At 45.5% G+C, this 17,944-nt stretch overlaps 1 protein-coding gene across 2 annotated transcripts in view; it reads right to left on the bottom strand.

The window, feature by feature from the left end:
- LOC132401103 (probable methyltransferase-like protein 24) overlaps positions 1-17,708 on the bottom strand; it is a 118,827-nt gene extending 101,119 nt beyond the window's left edge. The window contains exon 1 of one of the 2 annotated variants that reach the window (XM_059982944.1): positions 17,196-17,708. In XM_059982944.1, the coding sequence (XP_059838927.1) occupies positions 17,196-17,489 (294 nt within the window). In that variant the 5' untranslated portion in view covers positions 17,490-17,708. The remainder of the gene's footprint in view (positions 1-17,195) is intronic. The other variant, XM_059982943.1, reaches the window with a different exon arrangement.
- Between the last annotated feature and the right edge of the window lie 236 nt (positions 17,709-17,944).

Genomic DNA, 17,944 nt, shown 5'->3' with positions numbered 1-17,944 from the left:
ATTTCAATCCTGTGTAGTTCCCCCCCCCCCCCACCCTTCCCACCAACCCATACCGGCAGTGATGCCACCAGCTAAAATGTTCTCCACAGTAGATCTGTAAACATTTGCAGGAGTCTTCAGCGACATACCAAATCCCCTCAAACACCTGCCCATTTATCTGTTGTGCCTTCTTTGTAACTGCGTCGGTATGTTGGGCCGAGGGTAGACCCTCAGAGATGCTGGCACCCAGGAGCTTGAAATTGCTCGCTCTCTCCACTTCTGATCTGTTGCTGAGGACTGTCATGTCTCCATGACAGTCACACAATAACTTTACTTCCATGTTAACTTACTGTCAGTTCTTCTGTTTCACATTATGTTATGTCACAAGACAATAACAAGCACACAGGTACAAAAGTGCCCTGACCACAGAGTATGAACTGATCTCAGGCATTCTCTTCTCTCTGCCTTTTAGGAAATGCAACCTAATACTGTAGCCAAGTGGAAGAGTCTAAATGGGTACCAGACTTCTCATGGGAGATCAGGCAAACCGTCAAGATACACAAGTCCTCATTGTATTCAGTGAAGTGTGGTGAGCTTTACTGAGATCAAGGCATGAGCTAGTTATCTAACGCAAACTGTCCATGTCGATTCATAATGCAAGGTTTTCCCGAAACCTTGTTTTCAGTGTCACTGGAAGCTGCAGCAGTAAAGGACTGATTTCACATTTACATGAAAAGATGATTATAGCTGTCAAGGGAAAAAAAACTATGATAAGGAGTCATACTTAGAACCGTTATTGAAGGTGGCATAATCATGGCCAAAAATAAATTACTAACAGCCACATACGGAAGGAGATACTTAATTGCACTGATACACACAGGAGATTCTGCAGATGCCGGAAATCCAGCACAACACACGCAAAATGATGAAGGAACTCAGCAGGTCAGGCAGCAACAATAGAAAGGAATGAACAGTCAACATTTCAAGCTGAGATCCTTCATCAGGACTGGAAAGGGAGGGGGAAGAAGACAAAAGAAGAAGGTGGGGGCAAGGGGAAGGAGTGATAGGTGAGGCCAGTCAGTTGTGGGGGGGGGGGGAGGAATGAAAGTTGGGAGGTGATAGAAGTGATAGATAAAAGGTAAAGGGTCGAAGAAGGAGGAATCTGATAAGAGAGGAGAGTGGACCATGGGAGAAAGAGGAAGGAGGTGATCGTGAGGTGAGGAGGAGAGGGGAGCTAGAGTGAGGAACAGAAAAAGAGGAAGAGGCAGGGAAAAATTACCATTGGAAAGAGGTACAGTCAAGGATTCATGTTTAATTGGTCCCCCATTAAATTATTCAATGAAATGAACTGTATAAAGAATGCTAAGGAATAATCTAATAGCCTTTCTCAGATTCAGTCTTTAATAAAAAGAATAATCTAAGATTTAAAGCATGCAGAGAGATTTAAGCCAGTTGGAAGAGTGGGCTGAGCGATGGCAGATGGAGTTAAATGCTGATAAGTGTGAGGTGCTACATTTTGGTAGGAATAATCCAAATAGGACATACATGGTCAATGGTAGGGCATTGAGGAATGCAGTAGAACAGAGTGATCTAGGAATAATGGTGCATAGTTTCCTGAAGGTGGAATCTCATGTGAATAAGGTGGTGAAGAAAGCTTTTGGCATGCTGACCTTTATAAATCAGAGCATTGAGTATCGGAGTTGGGATGTAATGTTAAAATTGTACAAGGCATTGGTGAGGCCAAATTTGGAGTATTGTGTACAGTTCTGGTCACCAATTTATAGGAAAGATGTCAACAAAATAGAGAGAGTACAGTGGAGATTTACTAGAAGGTTACCTGGGTTTCAGCACCTAAGTTACAGAGAAAGGTTGAACAAGTTAGGTCTTTATTCTTTGGAGCATAGAAGGTTGATGGGGGGGACTTGATAGAGGTATTTAAAATTATGAGGGGGATAGATGGAGTTGACGTGGATAGGCTCTTTAAGAGTAGGGGAGATTCAAACTAGAGGACATGAGTTGAGAGTTAGGGGGCAAAAGTTTAGGGGTAACACGAGGGGGAACTTCTTTAATCGGAGTGGTAAATGTGTGGAACGAGCTTCTAGTAGAAGTGGTAGAGGCAGGTTCGTCATTGTCATTTAAAAAGAAATTGGATAGGTATATGGACAGGAAAGGAATGGAGGGTTATGGGCTGAGTGCAGGTCAGTGGGACTAGGTGAGAGTAAGCGTTCGGCACAGACTAGAAGGGCCGAGATGGCCTGTTTCCGTGCTGTAATTGTTATATGGTTATATATTATAGTCCAAAGGTTTCTCCAGCTTTGTAATAAAATTTGCTACTTTTCCAACGAACCCTGAAGAAAAAATACATCAGTTCCCCATCTCTGATGTGACCATCCATTGCGAGCGCCATACAACAGCAAACCAGGTCAATGTTTTCAAGTCTAATGTGCTTGCCGTGTACAAGACTGAACGTGAAACGTCAGATCTTGTCACTCAACGGCACTCTATCCTACCATAATCTGTATGGTAAACCTCAGGCAAAGCACTGGGGATGGACCCTCAACACAGGATTAGTGATATAGACCATTTGATTATATAACCTAAAGCACTGTGCTCTATACCACATGGCCCAAACTACATGACATGGCAGGTCCCATCTACAGCCTTCATCTATGCCCTTTTAAATGGGTTGAATGGGGTGAGAGCAATTACAGGAAACACAGCTCCACTGTTCAACTAGGAACTGACGGATAAGAAACAGCAAGGGTACACTAACCAGTCACCACATGCAAACTGTAGCCATGTATTTATGGGAAAAATAAACAGGGATTTGTGCTGGGATTTCTGCTGTTTGTTACGTATGTAAATAACTTGGATGAAAATGGAGACAGTAGGGTTAGTAAGTATGCAAGTGATACCAAGACTGGTGGAGTTGTAGACAGCGTAGAGAACTGGTAAAGAATACCATACGATATAAATAAGCTGCAGATACGTGCAGAGAAATGCCAGATGGAGTTTAACCCAGATAAATCTGAGGTGTTGTGCCTTGGTAGAGCAAACGCAAGGAGACAGTGAGCAAGATGCTTAACAGCAAACACGAGGAAATCTGCAGTTGCTGGAAATTCAAACAACAACACACATAAAATGCTGGTGGAACACAGCAGGCCAGGCAGCATCGATAGGGAGAAGCACTGTCGACGTTTCGGCCCAGACCCTTCGTCAGGACTGCCTGGCCTGCTGTGTTCCACCAGCATTTTGTGTGTGAAGATGCTTAACAGTGTTGCTGAGCAGAGAGATCCTGGGATCCAGGTTCATAGCGCCGTGGAAGTGGCTGCACAGGTCAATAGGGTGGTTAAAAAGATGACCGGAATGATTGCTTTTATTAGTCGAGGCATTACGTTCAAAAGTCAAGGGGTTATGTTGCAACTTTATAGAACTCTGGTTAAGCCCCATCTGGAATGCTCCACACAGTTCTGGTGTTACGAATGAGGGGCCGAAGGGTACAAAGTAGCCCCCTCCTTTTTGAGAATCGCACGATCACTATTAAGTCAGTTCAGGAGACCCAGGAAATGAGAGAAAGACATGCAGAATCCACAAAGAGTTTGGAATGTGTCCTGGCCTCCAAAAGGCGGAACCATTGATAACGGCTATTGTCTCTTGGAGACGGAATTGTGTATTGAATCCTGTGCGATGTATCGAAGCCCCAGGCAATGAACCGAGGGGGGGTTGGTAGAGGGATTGCATCATCCCAACCTGATTGACATCTGAGACCCTGTGAGTCAGGATAAAAGAGGGTCTGGGAAACAGCCCCTTCAGACGCACCAGAAGAAACGCTAGAACTCCTGTAACAGCGTAATAGCGAAAGCCGGTGGAAAAGCCCACATGTGTCCTTTTCCATTTGCCTCGGAATCGGTGAGTCTTTACCACGGAAGCCCGGCTTTAGCTAACCACAAAAGGGAAATCAGCCCCCAACGACTCTCAAAGAATTGACATCATAAAAGGAATGGGCAAGTTAAACCTCCGTCTTTCTCTCCCACCAAAAAGCTGCAGCTTGAATGAACTTGAGTGACTTTTATATTTCCATTGGACAATACATTATCCCCTAGACAACGATAGAGCTATTTCTTATTGATTATTATTATACCCGCACTTTTAGATTTAGTATTGACTACGTATATTATCTGTATGTTTGCATTGATATTATCTTTGTGTATTTTTATCAATAAATACCATTAAAATAGTACCATCAGACTTCAACGGACCTCTCTATCTTTGCTGGTAAGTGACCCAGTTATGGGGTACATACAGATGGGGGCTCATCCGGGATTTGACACCAAATTGGGAGGCCAGTGAATCGGGCTTGTAAGTCCAAACTTGGATCTGGTTACGCGGGTAGCCAGACGGGAAACCAGCAAAGATGGACGTGGATGAACTTATAGAAAACCTGACTCTAGAGGCGCTAGAGGCGGCCTCCAAATCGGACTTGATAAATCTGGCGAAAGGGCTAAACCTCGCAGAGGTGAGGTTGTCCATGAAAAAGCGGGAGGTGCAAAGGGTAATAACTCAGTATTATATTGGGAAGAATGTGTTTGCAGCCGAGGTATTGGAAAATATCCCTGAAAAGGTACCAGCTAGTGGGACGGCTCAGTTAGAGTTGGAGAAATTAAGGTTGGAACATGCAATTAAGTTAAAGCAGCTGGAAGCAGCTGAGAAGGAGAAAGAAAGAGCCGAGAGAGAGAGAGACAGAGAGAGAGAGAGGAAGAGCTGAGAAAGAGAAAGAAAGGGCCAAGAGAGAAAGGGAGCATGCTCTCCAGCTAAAGGAGTTAGAGGTGAAACAGGAGCAGGAAAGAGCTGAGAAACAAAGAGAGCATGAAATTCAGTTAACACAGCTGGAAGCAGCTGAGAAAGAGAAAGAGAGGGCCGAGAAGGAGAAGGAGGCAGAGAAACAGAGGAAATATAACTTGGAGATGAAGAAGATAAGGCAAGGGCAGAGAGATCAAGGGTCAGACCGAGAGGAGCGGTTTAATGTTAGTCGGGAGTTGAGGTTAGTACCTCCGTTCAAGGAGACGGATGTTGATAGTTATTTCTTGCTTTTTGAAAAGGTGGCAGTGAATCAGAAGTGGCCCAAAGAGCAGTGGGTGGCGTTGTTACAAAGTGTGTTAAAAGGGAAGGCACAACGAGCATATACGGCATTGTCCATGGAGGAGGAAGAGGAGGAGAGTTATGACAAAGTAAAGGCAGCCATTCTCCGGAGTTATGAGTTAGTACCTGAAGCGTATAGACAAAAGTTCAGGAATTTAAAGAAAGGGTGGAATCAGACGTATACCGAGTTTGCCTATGAGAAGGGTGTGCTCTTGGACCGTTGGTGCACAGCAGAAATAGTGGACGAGGATTATTGGTGTCTCAGGGAGTTAATTCTGATTGAGGAATTTAAAGGTTGTGTTTCGGAGGATATCCAGATGTATTTGAATGAGAAGCCGAATAAGTCCATCTCAGAATTTGCTAGGTTCGCAGATGAATATGCCCTAACCCACAAGACAAAGTTTTCCTCGAATAAAAGTTCCCAGAGAGACCATGGGAACGATCGAGAAAGCCCGCCGGCTGAGGCAGAGGTCCCACCAGGAGCTAGCAGTAAGGTTGAGGGGGAAAGGCAAGATGGCCAGAGGTTTCCGGGCTTGACCTGTTTTAATTGTGGAAAGGGAGGGGCATATTGCATCTTGGTGCTTTGCTCCGAGGAAAGAGACAGGAAAAGGGAAAGCAGCAGTCCCTATCAGATGTGCCGTGGTAATCAGTAAATTGACAAGGGATCCCCAGGTAGACTGAGTACGAGAAGGGTCTGAGACTTGTATGTCAAATGGAACCATGTCTGTGAGGGAGGGAGACACACCAGTTCCAGTAGGGATCTGGAGAGACACGGGGGCTGAACTAACATTGATCAGCAGTAAGGTACTAGATTTTGGTCGCAAGACGGGAATGGTAGCTGCGAAAGGAATAGGCAAAGGGACGGAAATGGTGCCCTTGCATAGGGTCATTCTGAATTGTAAGCTCGTTTCTGGACCAGTTGAAATAGGGGTGTGATCAGAATTCCCGAGAACTGATGCCGACGTCTTTCTGGGTAATGATTTAGCCAGTGGTAATGTTTGGTCAGCAATGACGCTGACGAGCCGGCCGGTGGAGGCTCCGCCCCTAGATTCCAAGATCTATCCTGCCTGCGCGGTCACTCACAGCATGTCGAGAAAGGCAGCTGAGAACGAGAGCAGTTTAAATCCGGCCAGTATCGATTTGGCCGAGACGTTTTTACCGACCCTGTACCACGAGGATTAAAACGATGGTAAAACAAAGAGTAGTAAAGTGAAAGAGAGTAAGGGAGAGGGGGCAGACCTGCCCTTATCGAGGAGAAAAGTTCTAGAGGCACTAAATAAAGATGAGAAACAGATAGAGCTGTTAAAAGGTCCAGAGTTGGACGTGGATGATCTGTCTGGTTTGGCAGAACTGTTAGAAGAAGTTGAAAATTCTAAAGGTGTTCCCGATAATGAAATGAGGGCAGTCCTAGATGAAAAGGATGCCATTACCTTGAAGAAGTCTGCTAGGTTGGCAGATGAGGTTGTTTCAGCCCGCGGGGTTGAGTTTACTCCGGAAGGGAGTTGCCCAGAGAGTAGCTGGGAGGATCAGGGGAATTTAGAATTTGGACCAGGTACGGGTATTGAAAGCCTGGAAGAGGCAAATGTCCCGTTTGAGTGTGTCCAAGATGTGGATGCATGTGGTACAGAACCTAGTAATGGAGCTCAGAAAAAGTCTGAGGTATTTGATTCAGTTGAAAAGGAATGCAGTCCTTGTGGGTCAGATAGGCTTGGTTCAGGGAAGAAAGGGTTAACCTTGGTAATAGTGGGAAGTGAGAGTTCCCAAGTGTTTGTGCTCGAAGGTGTGTTAAAAGTTAATGTGGAGATCAAAAGTGGAGAGATGAATATTATTATTGAAGGAAAAGGGAAATATGTAGTTGCCAAATCGAATGAAGAAAATTTAAAGGTTGGATTGATATCAAAGGCAGCAACCAGGCTACAGAGACAATGGCGTGGTACCACAAAGCCTTCGAATCAATTACAGATTGAGTTGGAAGGTAACGGGGCCCCACACGCTATTGTTATTCCAGAGTGTGGTGTGAAAAGGCAGAATTTGAAATGCTGCTTGAACAAAGAGTTCGAACTAAAAACTAATAGCCTGAAGGGTGCTGAAGAGAAAACTAGCAACTTGCGTAAAATTAAAGAATGGGGTGGAAATCCAGAAGATGGTCTAAGTTTGGGACACATTGTTGATAAAATAACTCCTATGGAAGGAGCGGACGAAAGCCTATTTCGCCAGGGTACCCAAGCTCCCCACGTGGGAATTAACCGGAAAAGAGGCAAGGGTTAATGGGGACGCCATTTTTAAATAGCAAAATCCGGTTTTATGGGATTTCGACAAAGCATGTGAATAATAAAGACAACCCCATGGAAGCCTGCCTGTTAAGTTTGAAAGCAACAGAAAGATTAGTATTTGCATGAACTTTTGTAGTATACACGTAAGCTAAGATCACAACTCTTTAGTTTTTGTTTGCTGAAGGAAAGAAATAAAAATAGGTGGTTATTACATTGAAGTCTGATGCTACAAGACTTTAGTAAGGTACAAGCTGTTAAGATATTAAAGGAAGTGACACTGTAATCGTTAACTGTTTAGATGCTGAATTGAATGTATAACTGTATTACTCTGTAGAAAAAAAAACTTTTGTATTGTGTTAGATTCTAAAATCCTGTAAGACTCTGTACTACTTCGTTTTCACCGCTGGTGAAAATGCTTTGAAGAAAGGGGGTGTTACGAATGTGCCACAACTCTGAGGGGCCGAAGGGTACAAAGTAGCCCCCTCCTTTTTGAGAATCGCACGATCGCTATTAAGTCAGTTCAGGAGACCCAGGAAATGAGAGAAAGGCATGCAGAATCCACAAAGAGTTTGGAATGTGTCCTGGCCTTCGAAAGGCAGAACCATTGATAACGGCTATTGTCTCTTGGAGACGGAATTGTGTATTGAATACTGTACGATGCATCGAAGCCCCCAGGCAATGAACCGGGGGGGGGGGGGGGGGGGGTTGGTGGAGGGATGGCATCATCCCAACCTGATTGACATCTGAGACCCTGTGAGTCAGGATAAAAGAAGGTCTGGGAAACAGCCCCTTCAGACGCACCAGAAGAAATGCTAGAACTCCTGTAACAGCGTAATAGCGAAAGCCGGTGGAAAGCCCACGTGCATCCTTTTCCATTTGCCTCGGAATCGGTGGGTCTTTACCACGGAAGCCCGGCTTTAGCTGACCACAAAAGGGGAAATCAGTCCCCCAACGACTCTCAAAGGATTGACATCATAAAATGAATGGGCAAGTTAAACCTCCGTCTTTCTCTCCAACCAAAAAGCTGCAGCTTGAATGAACTTGAGTGACTTTTATATTCCCATCGGACAATACATTATCCCTTAGACAACGATAGAGCTATTTCTTATTGATTATTATTATACCCGCACTTTTAGATTTAGTATTGACGACGTATATTATCTGCATGTTTGCTTTGATATTATCTTTGTGTATTTTTATCAATAAATACTGTTAAAAATAGTACCATCAGACTTCAACAGACCTCTCTACCTTTGCTGGTAAGTGACCCAGTTACGGGGTACGTAACACTGGTCACCCCACTATAGGAAGGGTGGTGAGGCTTTGTGGAGGGTGCAGAAGAGGCTTAGTAGGATGCTGCCTGGTTCAGAGGGCATGAGAGGCTGGACAACCTTGGGTCATTTTCTTTGGAGTGGCAGAGGCTGAGGGGAGAGCAGATAGAGGTTTATAAGAATATGAGAGGCATAGAGTAGACAGGGAGTAACTTTTTCCCAGGGCAAAGATGGCTAATACCAGAGGACTGAAGGTGAGAGGAGGTTCAAATGGAATGGAAGGGGTAAATTTTTTACTCAGAGTGTAATTGATGCCTGGTATGGTGATAGAGGCAAACACACTAGAGGCTTTTAGGAAATAATTAGATAGGCACTTGGATGCAAGGACAATAGAGGGATACAGACATTGTGTAGGTAGGAGGGATTAGTGTTTGGGTGTTTTTAATTTGCTTTTTAGCTAGTTCAACACAACATTGTGGGCTGAATGGCCTGTTCCTGGGCTGTACTGTTGTATGTTCTGTGTTAAATTTTTAATGTCATTATAAAGACTTAATATTTACATCAAGGAGAAGAAAATGCTTTAAACAACAAGCAGGTCAGGCAACATCTGCAGAAAGAAAAACTGTTCCTTAATTTGGAACATTAATTATTTTCTCTCTTCACAGATGCTGCCCGACTGCTGAGTGTTTCCAGCATTTTCAATTTTCCTTTCAGACTTCCAGCATTGAAAGGTTTGTCTTTGATATCTATTATTTGCAGGTAAGATGAAATATTCAACTATTGAATCTTTAAAATGAGCTGCTCTCTCGAGCTCCCCTGTAATAATGGAAATACCAGAGACAACGAATCAGAATGAGGTTTATTATTACTGTCTTAGATGACATGTTGCTGTTTTATTGCAGCAGTACAGTTCAAATACATGACATTATTATAAATTACAAAAAGAAATCATGCAAATCTAGGAATAATGAATTAGTGACCCATGGATAGCTCAGGAAGCTGATGGCAGACGAGAAGAAGCTGTCCTGTGGGTCTTCAGGCTCCTGACTGCGGTAAAGTGAAATGGGCAAGTCCTAGATGTTATTTCTTCAGCCACCACCTCTTGAAGATGCCCTCAATGGTGGGGTGGGGTATGCCCATGATGGAGCTGCGTGAATCTTGCATCGGAGGTTCTATACCAGACTGTGATGCAACCGGCCACAATGCTCTCCACCGTCCATCTATCGAAACTTGTCAAAGCTACTCTGCCAAATAGAACAATGTAAAAGAGACAACCCCCAAACAAGTGAAATCGCAGTCTTGGTGACGGAACATGCTGGTCATTTGCTTCCTCAGGTGATCGTAAAGAGGTTTCTTAAAATGCAAGTTTCTCAAGTACGGAGTTTACCATTGGGTTCAATGGGACCACTTCCCACTTCATTTTGTGCACTGAGCTCTGAAGGCTGCCGGTGACAAATACACAAACCATCAGCCCAAAAGAAGCAGGATGCAGTGTTCCCTTCCTGGCAGAGCTTTCTTTCAATGAATGTTATGGGAACATGTATACTTCACAAAATTGCCTTGATTAAAAGATTCTCTGCTGACTTTTGAACTTCAACAACTACTTCTTTAAGTCTTTGGTAAGTTGTGTCTCTTTCCTGTTGCTGCAGTGCACTTAAAGCTTGGCACAGTGCAGGAAAAAATCAGAATCAGGTTTAATATCACTGGCTTGTGTCATGAAATTTGTTGTTATGCAGCAACAATATATTGCAACATATTATAATAAAAATTGGGAATTACAGTAAATAGATAGTTAAATAAGTAGTGCAAATAAAAGCAGTGAGGTGGTGTCCATGGATTCATTGTCCATTCAGAAATCCGATGGCAGAGGGGAAGAAGCTATTCCTGAATCATTGAGTGTGTGCCTTCAGTCTCCTGTATCTCCTACCTGATGGTAGCAGGGAAGAGGGCACCTCCCGAGTGATAGAAGCTCTTAATGATGAATGCTGCCCTTTTGAGGCATCACTCCTTAAAAATGTCCTGAGTACTACTGAGGTGAGTGTCCATGATGGAACTGACTGAGTTCACAACATTCTGCAGCTTCTTTTAATCCTGTGCAGTGGGGCCCCCCCCCCATACCAGTTCGAATGCTCTCTATGGTACATCTGTAGCAATTTGCGAGCGTCTTTGGTGACATACCAAATCTCCTCAAACTCCTAATGAAATATACTCCTAATGTTGTGCCTTCTTTGTAGCTGTGTCAATATGTTAGACACAGGATAGCTCCCGCAGAGATATTGACACCCAGGAACTTGGAATTTCTCACTCTTTCCACTACTGATATCTCTATGAGGACTGGAGTGTGTTCCCTCGTCTTACCCTTTCTGAAGTCCACAGTCAGTTCTTTGGTCTTACTGATATTCAGTGCAAGACTGTTGCTGCAAAATCACTCAAGTAGCTGATACATCTCACTCCTGTATACTTCCTCGTCACCATCTGAAATTCTGCCAACAATAGTTGTGTTGTCAACGAATTTATAGATGGCATTTGAGATGGCACCTTCCTGACTGGCTGTCAGAACAGAAGGCAGCAGCATCACACCAATTAAAGATGTCGAAACTATTTTGCTTAAGTTACGTTGATATGTCAAAATATTCTACTCATCGTTTTTCTGTGCCAAGTACTATAAAGCAATGATCCTGTGGACATTGTGTCCTCGTGCTTCACCATTTTATAAAATATATTTAAATAATAAAGAAACATGTAATGAAAGTGCTCTCAGAAACACACACATTTTCCAAATACCCCAAGATCCAGCGATTGAGATCTTGTTCTTGCCTTTCTCTGTGGATAGACACTGCCTGACTTGATTTGCTTACCTGAGAGGTGCACAGAGTGGGGTGGAGTGGGATTCGAAGAAAGAAACCAAGTTTATAGCCGTAATAAGCTTGAGAGATCAAGACTTCAGAGAATTAAAATGCCAGGTTTTGCAAAGGATTTGCTTTTACTTACAAGATATGGGCATCACTCATAAGGCCAGCATTTAATGACCACGACAACTACCCTTGAGGGGAAGGTGGTGAGACAACCTCTTGGCCACAGCCATGTGGAATTTGCAGCATAGGACATTTAGCCATCATCTCCATTAACTTCAGGTTAATCCCATAGTTTAGCCATTGGTCCATAGGACTGTAAGTTGCCTTCCACTTCTCAGGCAATGCACCAGAATTGAACGTGCTCTGCTTCTTTCCAGTTCCAGTGTGGGATCCACAGTCTGAGGCACGGGCGGGTGAGGAGGCACAAGATGGCAGAGGGAAGGTGCCCTTGGTGGTGGTCCTCCTGCCATTTGCAAAGGGCCGCCCTATGTTCCCATTCCTAAGACACGAGATGTCCAGTAGTTTCCCAAAAGCTCCTGCATTTTGAGTGGCTATAGTCTAGGAATCCTCTAGTGGTTACATATTCCTCAGGAGACTTTGATTACAGCCTGGCAGCTAGAAGACTGTTCCTATGACTAAGCTGGGAGTACAGTGTCTGTTTTGGGGAGTGATGTCAGACATGGACAATGGTGCCCCGACATCACAGCTGGCAGAGCAGTCAGAGGCTCAATGTTGGGCGTGTTGACCGTGGAGAGGACATCTGCACCAATCCTGCCGATCACTTTGGATGATCTTCCACAGACGACATTGGTGGTAACCACCAAGTGCTTTACAGGGTTCCTGAACGTTGTCCGTGAGTCAGACTTACACCAGGAATAGCTGATGCCTGGTGGACTATGAGTTTCATGCTAGATTTGAGGTCTTGGAAAAGCTATTTTTATCAGACTGCCAATGACTGTGTTTGTGCTCGGGATGCGATAGTGAAGTTCAATGTTGAAGTCAGACTTTATTGAGTGGAAGCTCCTGAGGTGCAAAAGTAATCCTCAAATTTTCAGGGTCATATTGCTGGTCACAAGTATTGCAGATGTTCACAGGGGGTGGGTGGTAACTGGCAGGTGGGCAGGGAGGGGGATGTGAGGGCAGTGTTATGAGTGTATTAAATACATGCCTTCCCTGCTATCAGAAAGTGGAGCGTTCCTATGAAACCTTTCATAAGCCAAAATGGCGTAAAACGAAGAAGCAATTACCATTAATTTATATGGAAAAAATTTTCAAGCATTCCCAGACCCAAAAAATAACCTACCAAATCATACCAAACAGCACATAAAACCTAAAATAACACTAACATATAGTAAAAGCAGGAATGAAATGATAAATACACATCCTATATAAAGTAGAAATAATGTATGTACAGTGTAGTTTCACTTAACAGAATTGGGAAGACTTAGCCAAAACCAATTTGTAGAGAGAAAAAAAAATCGGCATGTACACGCATGCACACACACCCGCCGGCGCAAGGCTTCACGGTCATGGTAGTCTTTCTCAGGGTAAACACAAGTTTAAAGCGGGTGCCCTTTTAGCGATAACAGGTATTAATGTAGGTCTTTCGTAAAAGCGAAATGGCGTAAAGCGAACTTTCATAAAACGGGGGCACCTGTATATTAGTTGGGCTCACAGGTGCAGATCAGATAGTGCAGATCAATTTCTGCCAAATTTTGTAAGGATTTGCATAATCCCCTTCAGATGACAGTCAACGGCTTTTGCAAGGTCAACAAGAGCCAAACATGTCAGTCTGTTCTGCTTCCTGTGCTTTTCCCGGAAACATTACACGAAGATCATCACAGCCATTCTCACCCATGACAACTGAAACGAGCGCTGCAGCTCCAGGAACAGCTCTTTGACCACTGGTGTTACAGAGGATCCTGCCAATAAAGTACTGCATGGCAGGCTTTTGGGAGATACCTCTGTAGTTGCCACAACTCGATGTCCGTGGGGGAATGCTGCAAACTGGTATACTCTCGGCTGCAGGAGTACGTGCTGAGGGATGCACTGAAACTTGGTGCAGCCACTGCAAGGGCCCGGTGGGGAGGACCACAGTCTAGGGTTCTGCCCTCGCGTGAGTTGAGGGGTGGTGGGGAGTATGCCCCTCAGCAATGGTATGTAAATATGAAACAATGGAGTGCCACCTGGGTGGCTAAAAGTGTGGAATTGTAAAGACCGTAATGGAAACATTTGTAAAGGATTGAGAGACATTGAATGGTTTATTGTACATAACTTTATTTTTCAATAAAGTATATTTTGTTTAATTAAGAAAAAACTGGGTGACTCGGTTCTAGAAGGATGGTCACCAAGCAGGCTTTCTCACTTCCCAGTGCAGGGTATCCTCTCTGCCAGAAATGTTTCTCTGTTCTGTTGTAGTGCTTCAGCCAGCTGCTTTAAAGGCCTAACATTTATTAAATGTTGGACAGCCTTTCCAACTACTTGCTGGGCTGGTGTAGCACAGAAACTGCGGTGGATATCACGTTACGGGACAGCACTATGCCTTGGTTGAGGTGGTTCGAGCTGCAGTTATTTCTATTTGACTTTTCCATTGATTCAGCAGGGAAAGAGACACTACCCTTCCCTCACCCATCTGGAAGTTGCATGAAACAAATCCACTTTAAATTCCCATTTAGTCCACTTGAAGCATTCTTTGTGATGTGGGTGAAAGTAACAGCCCTGCAATAACTGGCTGCAAAAGTGATGAGATTTTCACTGTCAACATAGGTGCAATCAAAAGCAGCGGCATCACATGCATAAGTGAGTTTTTCGTTACACCTGTGCATACATGCAATTATCCATATGACAACAAGCTTTGCTTTGATAAGTTTTATCTCCTTCGTATTAGTTAGTGACCTAGCCTCCACAGCCTACTGTGGTAGAGAATTCCACAGGTTCACCACACTGGGGGAAAAGTCTCTCCTTGTCTTCAAGACAAAGCACATCCAAAGGAATGTGGGGAAGATAGGAATAGATAATGTGACAGAGGATCACTACTAACTCTGTTGAATGAGGGAAGCAGGCTTCAAGCAACCTTCTGCTTCCATTTTTCTTTGTTCCCCTTCCAACGCCGACACAGAGAGTCAACTGCACGCTGCGACAGTTTGCGGAGTTAATTTTTAACAAAATCTCCTTCTGGTTATTTTGACAACTGTCACGACGTGCACTGGCAATATCGGAACCCAAGTGCGGAGGAAAGGCAGACTCCGACGTGGAGACGACGACCAAAGTTCCAACAGAACATCAGTGGCTCCGCCGAGCAACATTCTCAAAACTAGGACCCCGTGATTAGTGGCAATCAGGCACCCGCTTATATAATACAAGTTACATGGAATCCCTGAGCCTGTCAGAATATACTCAACAAGTTTAAACAGAAAGCACCAGGAGACCGCATTACAAAGAGCGAGTCGCTCAAGAAAAATGGCAAGGAACACTAAACAATTAACAACTTTCATCAAGCAACAATGAACCAATTCAGCTGCTCTTAGACACTGCGGATCCCGATGCTCTATGGCTCCCCACACAAACCCAAAGAGTTCACTACAGATGGTGATCTTAAACCTCTGTTTTCCAGTTATCGACGCTCCTACGGGTGAGAGTAATCATCAAACAGCAAAATAGAAATCTGTCACTTGGTCAAGGCATCTTGACCATTCAGAGTCTTTCAGCTGTTGAATCTTATGCAGGACAAGAGGACAAAGTGAACAGATAGATCTGTTATTACATGATTACTAAGGGAATAAAGGAATAGAATCATTTATTTTATTTTAGACAAAGGTTCTGCACAAACCCGAGCCCCCGTATAAAACCATCCTCTGACAATGGTGGCCCATGTTAAGACTTTGGGTAATTAGGCCGGCTTCCCAAATTTGGCAGCTGCTCCCAGTGAAGTTGGAATCAGTGATGAAATTTCAATGCCCCAGCATAGACTGCAGCTGGGGGTAAAAACCAATCGCTTAAACACAGCTCCAAGTTTGTTATCAACCGAGTAGCAAGATTCCTGGTAGAGTCATAACAAAGTACAGCAGAGAAACAGGTCCTCTGGTCCATGCCAAATCATTAGTCTATACCCCTACCCTCCATGAGCCTCTCTTAGATGTTGAACTCGAGCTTGCATGTCAACACAGTATAAGCAAATGTGTCGGAAAGTCGTTTTTACCAACAAATGCGGAGAAAGGTTAAAGTATGAATACGCACGGCGACACTCTGCTCCTCCCGGTCTATCGATAATCGGATTCCCTGCACCCGGGTTGCCGGTAGGCCACGCGTGACCAGGAAAAGGCGACAGAAGTCACGAAGCGAGAACAGGCTTGGGTGTGAAGTGAGGGAAACACACATTAAACATTGGGTGATGGGGGGGGGGAGGTCAGGAACCTGCTGATGACGCTCTTCGGTCCCTTTTGTTTGCTCACACCTGCCTGGGCTGCGCGGGTTTTACCTCAGATATGTTCATTGTAACAAGCCCCCGGCCTATTAAAGTGATATTTATAAAACGCGCGCGTTCCCGAGTCCCTTAGCAGTCAACCCACCAGCTTTTCACTATTTACCACGCGCCAGTAATTTCTTCAAAATAAACAGGGTACTTTCATCAGCCTGTTAATCAGAGACCTACTAAATTAGTGGTCCGGTTCAATTTATGGCACAACAGTAACATCTAAATAACTTACATTGTCCAACTTAGCGTCCTAACTAAAGCAACGTACACACGCCGTTCTTTCCCCTCATTTGGCATTCTATTGGCAATTTTTACCGCCCCCTCGGTTCGTAGCTCTTTTACTAGCCGTGCCCCAGATGTCTCCTTCAATCACAGATCAGCCTGTTATAGCCGCAAGCGGTCACCCCGTCGCCTCTGCACAAAGAAAGGGACGTTCACAGATCGCATTACCCGCTTTCCCCGTGAACACCTTCAAACTTCAGAGTCCGCGTCAGACGCCAAGCAGACCGTCTCCTATTAAAGAGACTGCCAAAGTCGTGCACAGAGCAAACGACGTTTGTTGCCCTGCACGCAATATATCGTGCAAATACTTTCTTTTAAAAAGGGAGATCTTATGGCAGATTCACACGACTGAGCGGAATCCTACAAAATAAAGGTATCTTGCACAAGCACAAAGAGCCCGGCTCGTACACTCACTGACACAACTCCACAGAGATATTCAGCCACCCTTTGTGCCCGGTTCCCAGTCCACCCTTCCAAACGGGCACAAAATAGCTCAGTAAAACCGTCCCACGTGCGGTTTGTCACTCCGATAGGGGGGCCTCTCACTATGAAGTACAGTCCTCACTTTTTTAATATATAAAGTCTTTTAATAGAGGCACACGTGCCAGAAAGTGCTTCCCATTCAATGACTAACAAGGCACAGTGGTAGCTGTCTAACCGCAGCTCCCCGCCGAACTCACCGAGTCCGTGAGAGATGCTTGGCTACCCCGTCTTTTCAACAGCCCAAACAAGGGTAAAGGAATTGCCAGACTGCAATAAACTCTCCAACTCTAAAAACCAGAGTTTTGTTTCGGCGCCGTAAGGACCGCGAGGAGGGTTTTCTCACTCTGGGACTGGTTGGCTTTTTGAGCTGTCTTGATAGTTACCTCTCCCTGTGCACCCAGAAGGGGCTGACCCCGACCCCCGCTTGCGTCTCCCTCACCTTGCGTTTGCCCTGCAGCAGAGGGCTAGGGCAGCAGTCCGGCCCCAAACCCTCGGCAACCCGGGCGCGGGCTGCTGGACGGTCCCTCTTCAGACTCCGGACATAGGTCACCCGTCCGGTGGCGATCTCCGACCTGCCCGCGACCCCTGCCCCCGCGGACGGCAGCGCCTCCTCCCGGCTCAGCGGCGGGTTGCGGGGGCACCAGGAGCCTCGGAAGCCCCCGAGCAGCAGCAGCACCAGGGCGACGGAGCAGAGGCCGAGAGGCAGTGGGAGGCGTAGTCTCCGCCTGTACATGGCAGGGTGCACGGAGCCGATCCGCGGGCTGGCCCCGGCTTTGCTCTGCCTGGGATCGCCGCCTGGCCGCGAACTGACAGCTCCATGGGTAGCGAGCGATCACAGATGGCCGGCCTGCCAGCTCCCTCCCCGGGGACGCCTATTGAACCGCCCCAGTCCAGCTCCCCTCTCCCTCCTCCCGGTTCAAACTCCACCCCAGCTCCCTCCACTTCGCGCATTTTGTTTTCCCTCTCCTCACCTTCCTACCATTTCTTCCTTGCACTCTCTTCCCTCCCTCCCTCCCTCCCTCCCTCCCTCAGCTACCGCCCTCTCTCACCTCCTCCTCTCCCTTACCCTTTCGGCCCCTCCCCTTCCTCACCCATAGTCTCTTCCCTTCCATCCCTTGCTCTCCCCTCTCCTGCCCCCTCCTCTCCCTTACCCTTTCAGCCCTTCCCTTCCTTCCTACACCCTCTCAC

This window comes from Hypanus sabinus, chromosome 10, assembly GCF_030144855.1.
Source record: "Hypanus sabinus isolate sHypSab1 chromosome 10, sHypSab1.hap1, whole genome shotgun sequence".
Taxonomy (NCBI): Eukaryota; Metazoa; Chordata; class Chondrichthyes; order Myliobatiformes; family Dasyatidae; genus Hypanus; species Hypanus sabinus.
This window is presented reverse-complemented; position numbering and strand designations above follow the sequence as displayed.